The following is a 13969-nucleotide window of genomic DNA, read 5'->3' on the forward strand; positions in this document are numbered from 1 at the left end:
ACATACAGGTTGATTTTTTTTTCCCCTTTCATTTCTCCACTCTGTAGTTCTGACCCAACTCGGCATTTAGTGTTTAGTGGCATTTATGCGTTAAGTATAAACGGTCGTTGAAATCGTATTTTAGTGCTAGCGAGCGCTACCAGAGCTCTGTCCCAGGGTAGGTCTGTCTGAATAGACCCCCAAGCCAAACTTACCTCAACCCAATAGTTCATGTGAGACTTATTTAACGAAATATTCAATATAGTAGAAAATTCAATAAGGGAGGCCTTGAGGGTCCTTCAGGCGAAATTGTTCCTTGTAAGGAGAAGATTCTGTTGCAAGTTTGAGACCTCTGCAGTATAATAGTGATTTTTTAAAATGAATATTAAAAAAAGAATGGGATTGAAATTCCTTTTTTATTGCACCACCCAAATGTCTGATCAATGCCGTTTGCCTGGGGCGGGGTTTTTCAAATAAGCCTCCGTTTACCTGAAAAGTTGAATTTCATTTAAAAATGTTTATTCAGCTTATGGTTTATAATTAAATCTGCAAGTTGACTGGCTGTAGCAGCCATAATGTTTTACATAATAACTGAAAATTACTGTGGTTCATTCAGTGTATTAAAAAAAAGAAGTCTTCTTGCAATATGATTTGTGCCAAGACAAGTTTTCTTTCATTTTACTTGCATATTGCAGTGTATTCCAAACTCGAAGCAGTAATAAATGCTGGTGCATAATACCTAAATTAAAAATCCAGGGGGAAAAAATGGACTCTCAACACTCAAAAAGGTTCTAGCCACCATACCAGGTGAGGGTGATGGGTTAATAAAAGATTTGAGCTCACGGTAGGATACCCCCAATCATACCAGTCAGAATCAAACAATCTGTGTTGTAGGGGCATTTTTAGACTGGCAATACGGAGGAATAAATGAACAGGGAAAAAAAGAAAAGGAAAAAACAACAGTAACAATTTCAAGAAAATGACATTTTTCCCCCCTTTCTCTCACACACGCTTGCTTTTGTGTCTAAGATAATATTTCTCTTTTGTTGTCATTTTGGCTGATGAAATGGGTCAAGGGGGTTAGCAGTTTAGTCTTTATGGGCCAGCATCAGAGATGGCGGTCTCCGTCGAGCCTGTTCTGCAGAAGACGGGGAGACGACACGCGGTGCATGTTTAACAGCGGGATAGCAGGGCCCAGCAAATGGTCAATTAGACCGGAGTTCCGCCGCTTTACAGAGACATTAAGCGTAATACCCAATCTGGTAATGTGGCCGAGTGCGGTCACCAACTGGCGATCGACTGACGCCAGCCCGTCCAGCGGCCCCCATAAACATCCCGCCTTAATGCGGAGTCGTTTGTGACAGAGAGCCCTCTCCGCTAAGTACCCGCTATGGAAGTGTCGCCATTACAGTGCGTATGGATATCGGTCCGAGGAACGGCGCGCAGCGCGGATCGTGAGTAACGAGGCCCGTGAGCGAGCTCGCTGAGGCGCTCGGACCCGGGGCGAGCGAGCGAGAGAGCGAGCGAGGGGGCCAGGGCAGCGCGTCGCGTGTGAGGGGCTGCTGGTTTGGAAGCGGGCTGAGGGGGGGATTGTTCGTTGAGAAGGGGGCCACACATTAACTGTTGCGCTCTGTTAACTGAACACTCGGGGAGCTGTTTGAAAAGTATCGTTTTACGTGCTGAGAGTAATCGTGTAGTAATGTGTCCGCAGACACGGCCTTCACTCCGATTCTTAATGCTTCTGTGTACAACCTCTCAGACTCTGACCAAGCTCAAGACAAAAAAATAAAATAAAGGGGGGGGGGGGTAAAAATGCGAGGCTTTTATGTTGAAAAGCGCACTTTCCATTTCCATCAGGGCCCAAAGCAGCTGAGTGCTACACGCCGAGGAAAGAAAAAAAAAGCGTGTCCAAAATCTGAAAGAATGTGGTGTGAAAAGGGAAACGGGGATTGCAGACAGGATTCGTCTCTTCGGAAAGGAGGATGGCAGCTCGCTGCTCCGCTGTACTGATCTCTAACGCGAGGCGGGGGGAGACGGAGGGTGCGTTACATCTTTTTAGGCAGCCTGCACACTGGGGGAATAAATTGAAGGCAGGACTCCACATTGTCTGCGGGGCTCTGCGCTGGCTGCTCCTGCCTCAGACCCATTTGCACAAGGCCTGCCAATTGACACCCCCCCCCCCGGTTTAATCGCTCGTCTTGTGTTTCTCTCGCCCCCTGCGTCTCCCCGGCCGGAAGTGAGCATGTGGAAGCGTTTATCTTCGGCACGGCGGCGCACATCGTGGCCTTTTTGGAAGGGGGAGTGTAACATTTCGCGGAATGCCCCCCGCTGCGAGAATTTTGGGCCCGGTAAATAATTCCAGCGCCAGGGAGCTGCGCACTTTTTTGAAGTCGGAGACTTCCCCCCGGGCCACCCCCCCGTCCAAAGCTGGCGGAAGAAAGGGCCGGCGGGGGAGGCGGGCTAATCTCAAACACACCGACGACTTTTCAAACAAACGCTGATATCCCTTTTCATCCTGCGGACTATCCTGCCCGCCAAGAAACTTCACTACCCCCCCACCACCACCTACGGTGAAATGAAACAGATTTTTGTCGACTCTGCTCACGCTCATGTGGGTTTTTTTTGGTTATCTTGGCGCGGGTTTCGCTCTTAGCGCCGTTGCGGCACCGCGGCGGTGAAATGGCGTGTGTTTTCCGCCGCGGTTTTGAAGTCCCCAGTGCACACATTTCTTAATCTTCTCGGTTCCTTTTGTTATAAATAAGTTGATGGTCGTGGGCCAGCTGCATTTCTGTGTTAAACACACACACACACACACGGCTTGCGGTTTTCCCCAGCATGTTTTAGATTAGCCTGCGACAACATGACCTTCCTGTAAGGAGTAAAACGAGCCGCTTTCATGCGCTCCAGCTTTTCTTCCTTACGGCGGGGTCTTTTCCGCGTTTCTGTTCTCGAGACCGCAGAGCCGCAGAACAGGACTGCTTACGTATCGCCGGTAATTTGTTTCCTCAGCGCGTTCTGCAGCAAATCCCATATTGCTTTATACAGAGCTCTTGTTTAAAAAAAATAAATAAATAAAATTAACGAGTCACTTTTATTGATTTTGTTGTTCATAGAGCCTGACGATAGGCGCCAACCGCATCGCCGCCATACACTGCAGACCACTTTCCCGCTTCTTTCCCCGCGACCGGAACCAGAAACGGCGTTTTGTTTACGGCCGTGCAATCTTCCCCGGTGAATTTTTCGCTCGTGAGCGCTATTCGCCGCCGTGCAAACAGGGGCCCGATTAACGCTAATCAGCGCTCTCCCGCTCTTACTCGTTTGCGATTAGGACTCTGCGTTATCTCGGTGCGCCGGCGCCCCGGAGAAACCGGGGTCCTGCCCTCTCTCTCTCTCTCTCGCGCGGTGTCACGCAGCGTTGCCGGTGCAGAGCTCGGTTATTCACGCCGTCGATAGAGAATCTGATTCAGGGCCCTTTGAATGCGCGGCTGAATGGGAGATAGCTGAAGCAAACGGAGGCTGTGAGCACTTTTTAGAGTCCCGGGGGACGTCAGAACGCATTTTGCTATCTGCGTGAGCCTAAGTAACGTATGCAAGGCCAGTGTGGGTGCTTCGGCTTTGTTAAGCCCTGAATGCGATACGCGGATATGCCTCATTTGAAATTTTCTAATCTGTTTATGTTTTGTGGTTTAAGCAGACTAGGTGGCCTTGCGTTAGCAAACTCTTATTCATGCGAAGATGGCATAACGGGCAAGAAACAGTTCTTCTGTAGTGTTTATGCTGTGATGGAAAACTGCATTGAGCCAGCCTTAGTCATCAATAACAAAAAGGGACAAAAATACAATGATAATGCTTTAAATAATTGACACATATGTATTATTTATTAATGTATGTTGAATTAATAGGAAATAGCCTATAGAAATTAGAAATTTCTTATAGAAATTATTATACAATAAATAATGAAGGTTATCCCATAATAACTGAACAGATGTAACTTAAGTAGCAACACATATGAACATTATTTGGACATTATTTAATAATTGTGCATTTTTTTTTCTTCTTTCAAATATGTTTAATTGTGGCCATCTTGCTCCACTTTGAAAGTGCAATAGAAACAGTTCTAGTCCTTGAAAGCGGATGCCTGTAAGTAAAAGTTGTGGGGCCTCCGTTGTTTCAGCGACTATACTGTGGACTGTGAGCGCCCTGAAGTTTCTTAAAGGATCCCACATGGCAGAACAAAGGGACATTCACGGGAGGAAAACGGTGTAATCGTTTGCTATTACATGCAATCGCATGTCATTCCTTAATAGGTGGTTTGAAGACCTGTCAGTTTTAATTATTTAATTGTTTATAAAGACGTGTGGCCATTTGAAGATATAATAATGAATTTAACCTTGGCTGGAGTTAAACAGGCCAGCGTGCGCATTGCCGTGAGAAGCGTGGGCTTTGTGTGATCCAAGGATGCTGCTGCACAGCGCTCGGTGGGAACGGGGGGGGGGGGTATGAGAGAGAACCGCGTCTGTTATGCATTATTAAATGCATCTGCCAGTTAATGAATTATGTGAAACGCTCTTGTCGGTGTGAGGGGGAGGACAGCCGAGGAGCTGAAGGGGGAGGGGGGGGGGGGCGCGTCCTTCAGGTGCAAGGGCAGGAGGTCCAGACAAGGGAGTAGGAGTGAGGGGCGAGGGGTTAGGGGCTGGGCGGAGCTTGGCGTTCTAAAACGTCTGAGCTGTCTTCGCTCTCCACCCCCGTGAACGCTGCGGCCCTCCGAGGCTTGAGATAAGAACCATGTTTGCTGAGGGGGCGGGCGGGGGGGGGAAGCAAGTTTGGGCTGCTCCGGGCCCCCGGCCATTACGGGCCTGTGATGTCACCGCTGAGGGGTTTCTGCTCCCCAATAACAAGCCGGTTTGCATTTTCGTCCTGAGAATAGCCGCCCCGTGTGAAAGCACAAGGAAAGCACAAAGAGCCCCCCCCTCCTCCTCGAACCCGGACGAAACGAGATACGCTCCCCACGCGGCAACAATGGGAGTCGCAGGAAGGACGTATCCTTGGAGCTCTGCATAATAGCCCGCCTTTAATGAACCATTTTCCGTGATTAATTTATTTTCGCTGTTGCCGTTATTGAAAATTTTAAATATGCGTGTGTTATGGCTGCATGCACTAGAATAGCATTACGTAGTTTATGTTGCTTTGTATAGGATTAGACACAATCTTGAAGAACCCAGTAGTAAGATTACCATGATAAAGGAGGATTTTTCCACGAAATACAATAGTATATCACGCAATATTGCAGGAGTTCTTCACTGAAATACAATTATGCAGCCCACCCCCCCCTCGCTATGTCTTGCATTCAATTTCATGTTTTGTCTTGTTGTTTCTATTTTTCTTTCTGTACAGTTTGCTTAATAACACTGAAAGTATCCCTCCTCTTCAGTGTCTTGGAACAAGAGACTGTCGCGGCATGTTCACTAGTCGGATCCACTAAACCTTCAGCTCAGGCAGTAACATGCAGAGACGGGGGAAAAGCAAATACGGCAGGCCGGGCAGCAGCAGCAGTCAAGAAACAAAATGGAGGCCCCGTGTCTTCTCTATTTCAGGCTTGTGAGCGCGTATTCGGGGTGGCGCGGGCGCGACCGCGCGCCGTTGTAAACAGGCAGCCGCTCCTCCCAGCCGCGAACCGGCGGAGAAACCGCACGCGCGCGCGCTGGGCTGGCACCCACGGCACAGCTCCTCACGACGCGGGGAGACGTCGCCGCTCTGACTGCCGCTGCGAGCAGATGCAGATATTTTCTGCGGAGCCGAGGCTGTGTTTGTTCTGGATCTCCTCTGAGATTCCTACCTTTGGGCTAAAATAAACAGAGGAGCCGCGATGATTAGCAGCGAGGCGCGACGGCTCTCCCAGAAGGCACTGGGAGGGGAAACAGCCTTTCCGTCTGCCACCCACCCGAGCATTCCTGCAACTCCCCGCCCCCCCCCCCCCACGCCCACTCCACTCGCATTCCAGGACGGGATTCTCACTCCTGGGGGGGCCGAGCTCCACTGCGGGGGCCCTGACTTGTTCCCTGATCTCAGTTAGGGAGGTGGCGTTATGACAGGAAGTGGGGGGGGGGCGAGGGGGTGCGTATTGATCGCTTGCATGCGTGTGGAGATGACCTGCGTGATGAGACATATTGCCGCATCCGTGAGAAATATGCTGAGTCAGCGCGATGCTGTTTTTGGGACTGGTCTGTCGAGCCTCAGCATTGCTGTGGTGTTCGGTCCCAGACGACCACATCTGTGCTCCTTCCACCCCTATTGGAGTGGTTGCAGTAGCATAATTACTTCCATAACTCTGGTTTGGACATTGTGCAACTGGCGGGGGGGGGGGGGGTGTGGTGGATGGGAAATGTTCCTTGATACCAATCCCATGAGGCATCCACAGAGAGAGGATGTCGTTTTTTATTCACAGGTTAAAACGCTTCTATCTTGTGCAATAGTTCTCCAAAGCCAAACTTGTTTTGTGACTCCATTGTGCTTCCAGACCTCGAAGCTCCCCTGGTTGGAGGTTAGGCCCATAGCTTTGTCTGTCAGGTCTGCTCAATGAATTTATAACCAGCAAAAAGAGTAAAAACACGAAAAACAAGTTTGCACAGAAGACAGCTGTGGCTGTTGTGTGAGTTTGTGTGTGTGCGTCTTCTCAAAATTGGCATTTCGGAATCTCATGTGTAACATTTATTAGAAAATGTTGTAACTGTCATCAAGAGTAGACTCTAAAATCCAAACCACATGTGCAAAATATATGTTGATTGTGAGTATCTGTTTGATTTAGGAGATGGCCTTAGGTAGAATACTACATTTTTTACTCTATATCCGTAACTTATACTGAAAGTAAGTATACCTTTCTAATCACTACAGGGTAAATGAGTCTGAAGGGGAATACCATTAGTAAGAGATGAGCAGCTACCATCCAATTACACATCCCTTTAATGTTCCTAGACCTTGGTTGATTTCCACATACATTTGACAATTTCTTCTTCCTAAAGTTCTTTAAGTGAGAACATAAATTGCCTATACTCATTTACTCGCTGCTAATGGCACAATTAGTCTTCAATCATGAAGTGGGTCATCTTGATTGGTCTGAATGTATTCTTAATTATTCATTGTTCGTTTATGCCGCAGCGAATAAAAATGAGCTGAGGAATCCGCAAAGTGGAGAAAATGGCGTACTTTCTCATGGCTTCAGTACTGATCACTTTTTTCTGTCTCTGTCTCTCCCTACCTCCCTCTCTACCTCCTCCCTCACCCGTCTCACTCTCTCTCTCTCACCCTCACCACCTTCTCTCTTTCTCTATCTCAATCTCCCTACCTCCCTCTCCCTCACCCTTCTCTTTCTCTCCCTCTCTCTCACACCCTCACCACTTTCTCTCTTTGTCTCTCTCTATATCTCTCTCTTTCCCTCTCTCTCTGCAGTGAAGAAAGATGTGGACGAAGTGGACGACAGGAGGGTGAACCAGTTCAAGAAAAAGGCGAAGGAGCTGCGCATCTTGGACTCCAAAACGGCTCAGAATCTTTGTAAGTGTCCCCTCCCCTGCGTCCTTCCCTCCTTCCCTCCATCCCTCCATCCCTCCCTCCCTCCAGGCATTCGCATTTGCATTCAACCGTGCGACAGATTCAGATGTTTACGTTGTCTGCGGAATGCCACTAAAATCCCCTAGCGGTGCTACCTGAAACAAAATGGCTGTTTCCTTCGCTTCTTCAGAGAGCACATTGATCCTGCGACCAAAGCTGGACCTGCCTTTATCGCCAGTATGTTTCAAGGTTAAAAAAAAAAAAATCTGGAGAAACAGCATGCATGATTCATTGAAAAATGTGCATAGAAAATCTTTCTTTATGTTCTTGTATGAGAAAAAGATGACGAATATGCACATTGGAAAAAATCATCCAGACCATACTTGTAAGTCTTATATTTGCTTATATTCACGCCTATACCAATTTATGTGACAGTCTCCCTCATTGTCAAGCAAAGTGCGCAATTCTCTCACACACCTGCTTTAAAAACTGCACCTAACCATCATAAATTGGGTTTTTTGAAAATTAATTAAAACTCACAAATGAATAATTTAATCAAATGGCAACTGCACGACAGCTGTGAGATGATTTACAACCACATATATAGCATCTTTCTGATTTTCCTTGCATATATAATATCTTGGGCTTGCCTTTAATTTCACTATCGATGATAGCAAATACATTGTCCTGAAGATATACAATGAGCTCCTTAATTTTTCTGGAAAATTCATATTTTTTCTTGATTTGACTCTCTACGCCACAATTTTATATTTATAATCAACTACTGTCCACAGAAGACGTAACAAACAACTACAGGGACCACCCAACAAAATGCAAACCACTAGTTAGCTGCAATAACAGAATGGTCTGGTTACGGTTTGCTAATGAGTGTCTGAAAGAACCTGCAGGGTCCTGAAAAATGGATGGATGAGACCAAGAGCAAAGTGTGGAGGCCAAATAGAACTGCCTAAAATCCAAAGCACACCCCCTCATCTATGAAACATGGTGGGGGTGTTATGGTTTGGACATGTGTGGCTGCCACAGGTACTGGCTCACTTGATGATGTAACTGCTAACAGCAGCAACAGAATTAATTCTGGAGTGTACAGAAACATCTTATCTGCTCAAGTTCAGGAAAATGCCTCCAAACCCATTGGATGGTGCTCCATCTTAGAGAAGGTCAAGGATCCAAAACATACTGTTATGGCAACAAGGGAGTTTTTCAACAAGGCAAAAACTGAAAACTGAAATTTTTTGACTGGCCCAGTCACTCACCCGATCTGAATACAATTGCACATGCATTTCATATACTGAAGGGAAGACTTAAGCCAACTAGACCCTGAAGCAAGCAGGAGCTGAAGACGGCTGCAGCACAGGCCTGGCAGAGCATCACCAGAGAAGATAATCGGCACCTGGTGATGTCTATGGATCACATACTGCAAGCAGTCATTGCATGGAAAAATATGTGGACAACATTCCTAAATCACTGGACTTACCCTCACCATGGTACATTAATATGTCTACTCAAAGTTTGATGATTGTGCTCTAAATGACTATAAAGGTGTGGGCGAAAGGGGTGGGGGAGGGGGGGGGGGTTGGGGGATATCTATTATTAGTGCTATAATTTCTGTAATCATAGTTTGATTACAAATCAAAAATTGTCAACCACAAAGCCAAATCAAGAAAGGAAAAGAAAAAAAATGGAGGCCCCGTGTCTTCTCTATTTCAGGCTTTGTCCCAAAAATTATGGAGCTGACTGTACGCGCGCCGTATAGATTACCCTATCCTTTTCAGGGCTCTGTTCTGCACATGTCCATTTAGATTTGTTTCAGAAATTCAAAGCGGCTTTCAGAAGTCCCTGAAAGCGCTGGCCCCTCGTCCGGGCCCTTTGTTTCCGCCGCGCTGCCGCTTTGTTGTCGGTGCATTAGCGGCGGCTGAATTACATCCTGTGCATTACCCGGCCGATCCTTTCATCTTCCGCGCGCGCCCGCCCTCCTTGCCAGACGCTAACCGCAGCGCCGGCCGCCTCGTGCGTGCTTTCCCGGTCCCTCGGGCGAGGAAGGACCGTACGCACGGACGGATAAACAGGCCCGCTGTGTTCGCCGAGCGCTCTCCGTTCGGGTTTCCGCGGCGATGTGGACGAACGCTCGAACGTCGTTTTCCTCGAAAGCGACGTCCGCGCGTCGGCGGAGCCGCGGAGGAACCAGCCGCGGGGCTGACGAACGCTCCCCATTTTTTTCCGCGTTCGGGGGAAGGATCGATGGGAGAGGTGCTTTTTCAGCGCCGGGCAGGCCGGAGTCGGTGCGGGCGGATCACGCTCCGCTCCTCCTGATACCCGTTAGGCTGTGAATGTGAAGGAGGCCCGGCGAGAGAGCGGCGTGCTCAGCCCCTAAATCTGGAGGCGTGTTCCTGGGCGCGCTGACGACGGCTGTGCTTGATCTCTCCTCGCCCCCCCTCGACCCCCCAGGACCGAGCAGCGCGAGGCTGAAGTGCCGCCCGCCCAGTCTGGAGATTCCAGCTTCGGTGCTCTGCAGCCATTGGATATCGACCGGAGGCTTATGTCCTCCTGTCACACACGCTGTCCTGCTGAAACGGCCTAACCCCACTTTCCCCTTGTCCCCCAAATGCCCAATACCTAACCTCAAAAAGGTGTGTGAATGAATTCATTACTACAGCCTGTCTGTGTGATGGATGAGAGGATTATGGGAATGCACGTTTTGCGTGGGTTGTGTGTCTAGTACGTCATACATTCCTTCATACATACATACATACATACATACGTAAATGCGTGAGTAGGTGTGGGTGTGTGTGAGATGCATACCTATGCGTATTTGTGTATGTGCGTGTGTGTGTGCGTTTGAGATGCATACGTATGCGTATTTGTGTATGTGTGTGCGTGCGTGTGTGAGATGCATGTATGTGTGTGTGTGTGTGTGTGTGTGTGCATGTGTAAGTCATCCATAGAATTGGTCATGAAGATTCTCTCGTATGCAGCTGTGTGTTTCTGCAGCCAGTCGCACTGGAGCGGTTCTTTACAAGGATGAAAACATCTGAACACTTGAAATATCAAGCAGGAGTGTGATGAAGCGCTCTCCTCTAGCGCTCACAAGAATCCGCTAACTGTACGCTAACTCACCCAGACTTCCAGCCTCTTTATAATATGAAGGGAAAAAAAACCCACGGCCGGTAAACCTCTGAGAAATAAACAAACATTCACCCCCCCGCCGCCCCCCCCCCCCTTCCCCTGCCCGCCCGCTTCTTTGGGGCCGTATTTCAAAAATGCTGTCAGGAAAATCGGAGCCTGGATGCCTGCCCGGAGCCCGATACAGTCACTTCCTAAAGTGAAACTGACAATTAAGCTACTTCATTTAGGGGTAGGCGGAGGGGGGGAGAATTGCACGGGGAGGGGGGGGGGGGGTTAGCAGAGAGGGGTGGATGAACAGAAGGGACACGAAGGGGGGAACGGACCGGGGAAGGTGTTGTGTATCTGCCATGTTCGATTACAACCCCAGGCAGATGGAGTCCCCATTTTTTTTTTCCTTTTTTTATTTTTGGTTTTTGCGAGAAACGACAATAGCAGCCACAGATCTCACCTCCGGCGCTACAGAGCGACGGGTTTGCAGCGTGCAGCCTCATGCCGCGCTCTGTGATTGGCACATTTACCGCCAGGGTGCAAGCAGGGCGCAGAGTTTAGCGATCGGCTGCCCTCGAACCCAGAGCACTGCTGCCAGGAAGGAGGGGCATGGAGAAGGGGGAAGAGAGAGAGAGAGAGAAAGGAATGAGATTGAGGGAAAGAAACACAAATGTTTTGGAGTCTTGACTCTGTCCTGAGGGCTGATAATGAGGCTCTCCCTCAGTTCTGTCCGGTCGGGGTTACGAGGTTGCAGACGTGAGGAGGAGGAGGAGGAGGAGGAGGAGGAGGAGGAGGCTGGTTCTGGGCGAGGCTGGCGAGGCCGCGCTGGACAGCCAGACGGACGACGCACTCGGGATGGGGGCGGGCCGCGGGCTCCGGAACGCTCCGGCGTTCCCGCTTCCGGCCGTCTCCCGCTCGCTGGGTGACTCTGCGCGCGGCGGGGTGAGACAGTGACTGGGCGGCCGCCATTAAGCCCCAGTCATCTGAGATGGAGAGCCGCGCTGGTCCAGCCTCCCCCAAGCCCTCTGAGTAGCCTGTGAGTAACTGGCTCTCCCCCGCCCAGGCTGTCTAATGGCCTCCTTACGGGAGGCCCCCGGTCTCAGTTATGACTGTTTAAGGAGCGTTTGCTGTAAAAACAGATTTTGCTCTCTTTTTTTCCCCCTGTACTCTGGGACTGGGTGGAGGGCCGCTCAGCTGTAACAATGAATAAGGCCGGCCAGAGCAGCGAGGCCTCTCTCCACCTCAGAGTGGCTCATTTGCAGTGAAATGAGTAGGGGCTGGGGAATTGGGCGGGGGGAGGGAAGGAGAGGGGGGCGGGGGGTGGGGGTGGGGGGGGGGGGCTGCTCGGGAGATGCAGTCGGTCTCCCGCCACGCAGAGACGAGGCCGATCCGCCCGCGTGCCCGTGTGCGGTCCCGTATTAATACGAACAGACGCATACGCTCCCTCGCTCGCTCTCTCTCCAAGTTCCAACGCTGTTCTTTTGTTGTTTCTTCTCGTGCTTTAAGTGCTCAGCAGAGAGTCTCAGAAAAAGCTTCAAAACCTTGTTTTGGCACGCGCAGCGCTCATTTATAACAGTGAGCTCTGAGCAATAAGTCCCTGGATTCTTAGGTGGGGGGGCGGCGAAGAAAGAATCCTTGCAAATTATTATATTTGCTGTTGCCTACAAAAATCTGTGTACTCTGTTTTTTTCTGCAGATTTTCTGCAGATTACTCTGTTTACCAAAAATACACATCTGTTTGTTGATATATTGTGTTGGTTTGTAGTAGATAAATAGTATAAATAGCTGAATAAACAGTATATACTGTATTCATCAATTTATCTATACTATATATATATATATATATATATATATATATATATATATTTATGTGTGTGTGTATGTCTGTTTGTGTACACGCATCTTTCTCCACAAGGCTAGTTCAAAAAAAAAAACTCAGGCATCTCACCTAGTGTAAGAGTTTTTGCAGCTTATAGTGTTGGGAGCAGTGGGGGATGTAACGCCCACCCCCCCCCCATTTTTGTTTGTGTTCTAATTGAATCTGCTGTCACGGAATCGTGTCTTCATGTTTATGACAGGTGTGTTTTTTTCCTCTCACAAACATCACCTTTCTCCCTGGTTTCAGCGCTTGCCAGCTTGTCACCATTCAGCAACAAGTAGGTGGCAACAAAAAAAACAAACAAACAAAAAAAACAACCGAAGTGAGACAAACGTAAGGGAGGGAGAAGAGGAACACCGGGAGTATTACCTGACCCGCGGTCTCTTATGGTTTCCCATCTTCCGGGGGGGAGTCTCAGTTAGCGGAAGGCTGTAATGAGGGAAGGTCGGGATGGCGGTGCGGCGGGGTGGGGAGGGCGGTGCGGTGGTGGAGTGGGGAGGGCGGTGTGGTGGTGGGGTGGGGAGGGCGGTGCGGTGGTGGAGTGGGGAGGGCGGTGTGGTGGTGGGGTGGGGAGTCATTCGCCGAGCTGTCCCCGCCCCCGTGGTGCGGCACCGGGCTGGATGGGAACAGGTGCGTCTGCCGCCGGGCTGCTCCCTAATAGCCCCCGCGTCGCTGGCTTCCTTCGGGGGGGTGCGTGCTAACGCGGCAGGCCTCCTCCGCCTGGGCCGCCCCGCGCCGAGGCTCAGACACCTGCCGCCGCAGCCGCCTAACTAGAGCGAAACATGCCCCCGAGCCCCGCGCGCTGTTCACACGGTGGGGCCCACGCTCTCTCCTCCCCCCGCCAACGCGGGCGCCGGGCCCTTTTAAGATCGCGCCTTCTCTTCCTTAATCACCTTTCTGATTACGCGTCTCAGAACAGACGTGGGCTCGCGTGGTTTCATGTTCGGGCTCTAAGTTCAGGTGGGGAGAGTGAGGAGCTCTAGGTTCAGGTGGGTAGAGTGAGGAGCTCTAAGTTCAGGTGGGGAGAGTGGGGAGCTCTAGGTTCAGGTGGGGAGAGTGAGGAACTCTAAGTTCAGGAGGGAAGAGTGAGGAGCTCTATGTGTCAGGTGGGGTAGTAGTGGAGGGAGACTCTAAGTTCAGGTGGGGAGAGTGAGGAGCTCTAGGTTCAGGTGGGTAGAGTGAGGAGCTCTAGGTTCAGGTGGGTAGAGTGAGGAGCTCTAGGTTCAGGTGGGTAGAGTGAGGAGCTCTAAGTTCAGGTGGGTAGAGTGAGGAGCTCTAGGTTCTGGTGGGAAGAGTGGGGAGCTCTAGGTTCTGGTGGGAAGAGTGAGGAGCTCTAGGTTCAGGTGGGAAGAGTGAGGAGCTCTAGGTTCTGGTGGGAAGAGTGGGGAGCTCTAGGCTCAGGTGGGTAGAGTGAGGAATGATCCAGTTTTTCGA

General features: G+C 49.9%; 1 protein-coding gene across 1 annotated transcript in view; it reads left to right on the forward strand.

Annotated features, from left to right (window-relative positions):
* The window catches only part of diaph2 (diaphanous-related formin 2), a 446422-nt gene that overhangs the window by 239343 nt on the left and 193110 nt on the right, over positions 1-13969 (forward strand). The window contains 1 exon segment of the mRNA XM_064329326.1: positions 7426-7527. Coding sequence (XP_064185396.1) covers positions 7426-7527 — 102 coding nt within the window.

Source organism: Anguilla rostrata, chromosome 3 (genome assembly GCF_018555375.3).
Source record: "Anguilla rostrata isolate EN2019 chromosome 3, ASM1855537v3, whole genome shotgun sequence".
NCBI classification, from domain to species: Eukaryota; Metazoa; Chordata; class Actinopteri; order Anguilliformes; family Anguillidae; genus Anguilla; species Anguilla rostrata.